The 2,500-nt window shown below is 35.7% G+C and overlaps 1 protein-coding gene across 1 annotated transcript in view; it reads right to left on the reverse strand.

Annotated features, from left to right (window-relative positions):
* Positions 1-1,238: 1,238 nt before the first annotated feature.
* Positions 1,239-2,500, reverse strand: part of LOC125024686 — a 6,048-nt gene continuing 4,786 nt past the window's right edge. Inside the window, exon 4 of the mRNA XM_047612482.1 lies at positions 1,239-1,794. Within this exon, the coding sequence (XP_047468438.1) occupies positions 1,477-1,794 (318 nt within the window). The 3' untranslated portion in view covers positions 1,239-1,476. The remainder of the gene's footprint in view (positions 1,795-2,500) is intronic.

Raw genomic sequence — 2,500 nt, forward strand, 5'->3', positions numbered from 1 at the left:
GTGTGTGTGTGTGTGTGTGTGTGTGTGTGTGTGTGTGTGTACATAATATATTTACATACTTAGATATATATATATTGTAATGATGTTCTCCACAATTCTGTTAAAAACACTTAAATGTTAAAATGAAATGGATAAACAGACACAGACATGGTCATAACAAATAAATACAAAAATACAAGAAAATATATATATATATATATATATATATATATATATATATATATATATATATATGCATGCATATATATATATATATATATATATATATATATATATATATATGCATGCATATATATATATATATATATATATATATATATATATATATATGCATGCATATATATATATATATATATATATATATATATATATATGCATGCATATATATATATATATATATATATATATATATATATATATATATATATATATATATATATACATATATATATATGTATATGTATACATATATATATATATATAAATGTACACACACACACACACACACACACACACACACACACACACACACACACACACACACACACACACACACACACACACACACACGCATACACTCAAACACACACATATATACATATAACGCGTAGTGAGGACGCAGTGTGTTCACCGCAGCGGACTGATGCACTGAGAGATATCAATTGTATGCAAATTGCAATTTCACTCACAAATAGAAACATTATCCCCCATTTACCCGCCGCGAATAGAGGAAGCCTGATAATTAAAAGCAACCATTGCAATTCATGTGTGACAGCTTTTAGTGCTTGGGAGGGGGGAAAATGGCTTCAAAAAGGTTGTCATTGCACAATACAGAGAAATACATTCCCCTAGATGTATGGGGCTATGTATTTCACGTGACACGGCCTATACCAACTAGTGAAAAAATGTCGCGTAAATATCCCGGAAGTGACATTGCACTGGGGTTGCAACGTTGGGTGGGGGGGGGGGGAGTGAGTTTACACAAGTTTACATAGCAACATAACAAACATATTTATATGTACATATTTGATTACATCTACACTGAAGGATTGATGGTCGTACATATACATGACAAATAATACACAGAAAAAGACATAATCAATTTGTTAAATATGATACAAGCATGATTTTTTTTCCCTCTTTTTTGTAGTTTCCTTTCTTTCTTTTGTTCTATATTTCTCTCTCGTGTGTCGTTCTTCTTTCTTCATGTGTTTATTCGTTATCTGTTGTTCGTTTTTTCAGCTTCTTTTGTGTTTTCTGTCCTTTTCCTATTCATTCTTTTTCTTTATATTTTCTTTCTTCCTTTATTTCTTCATGTGTTTTTGTTGTTATTATTTCTTAACTCCCTCCAGTTGTTTCCCTTTCAGCTCCCAATTCCTAAAAATTCCAATCACTACTTTCGCGTTCTCTTCCATTTTCTCTTCTTCATCTTCCTATATACTTCTATCTTCCTTTCATTCATTACGTATCCATTCTTTATGCCTTCCCTTTTCCCTTCCAGCTCCCACTTCTAACCAGAGACAACACCGCAAAGCAACCACACTCGGCCCAACCGTAAGTAAACCATTCGGCACAACCACAAATAAACCATTCATCTTCATTCATTCTGGTACGACGACCCTGCTTTGCCCAGCGGAGCGGACGGGTGCGTGGCGCTGTGATGGGAGAGACCGTTGAGCCTCCTGTTGATATTCCTGACGAAGACGACGAAGAAGAGCACGATGAAGACGAAGGCCTCGACCAAGGTGATGAGAGAAGCCCCAAGGAAGAGTCCTGTGTAACCGCCAAGTGTGCCTGAAGGAGGAGTGAGAATGAGGTTAGTGGAGGAAGGGCCTCGGTGGTCGAATCTTTGTAATGTGGCTGTCCTGTGTGACTGTGTTTACGGTAATAAAGGGTCGTTTGTCTTTTGAGATTCAGTTGATTTATTTAATCGAGTGCTTGGCGTTACTTTGACAAGACGACGTAAAGAAGTAATGAATATTAGCTCATATTTTAGGTGTAGTTTTAGCTCAGTGTAAAAGGAAATCCCCTGTTACTTTACACTTTGAGGTAAAATCAGAGAAAGTAGTGAGATTACCACTAACATACCAATTATGCTAATTAATCCTATTAACAGCATCATCAGCGTACCGACTAACTAGTAAGTTGTGTTAAAAAGCCAAAGCCAATAGCGCTATTATTATTTATAAACTCAGCCCACTCTATTCCTGACTTTTTTTCTTTTCTTTTTTTTGAACGGTACATTTTCAGGTCCTTTCGTACTATCTTAAATGCAACCTGTTGTAGGTAAAATAAAGTTGTATTGATGGCCATTCCTGTTGCATTATCCCTTGCAGGACATGATACATCTACGCAGCGAATGGTGTAGATTGTAACTCTTCGTCACTGGCTTTCTGCTATCGGCTTGAAAGTAAGGAAGAAACTGTAGTTGATGGTATAAAATCATCGGCTTTAAATCTGTCCTCTATCCCTCCCTCCCACTGTTCCTAGCCTATCCTCC

Source organism: Penaeus chinensis, unplaced genomic scaffold (assembly GCF_019202785.1).
Source record: "Penaeus chinensis breed Huanghai No. 1 unplaced genomic scaffold, ASM1920278v2 CTG_3340:::FRAGMENT_2:::DEBRIS, whole genome shotgun sequence".
NCBI lineage: Eukaryota > Metazoa > Arthropoda > Malacostraca > Decapoda > Penaeidae > Penaeus > Penaeus chinensis.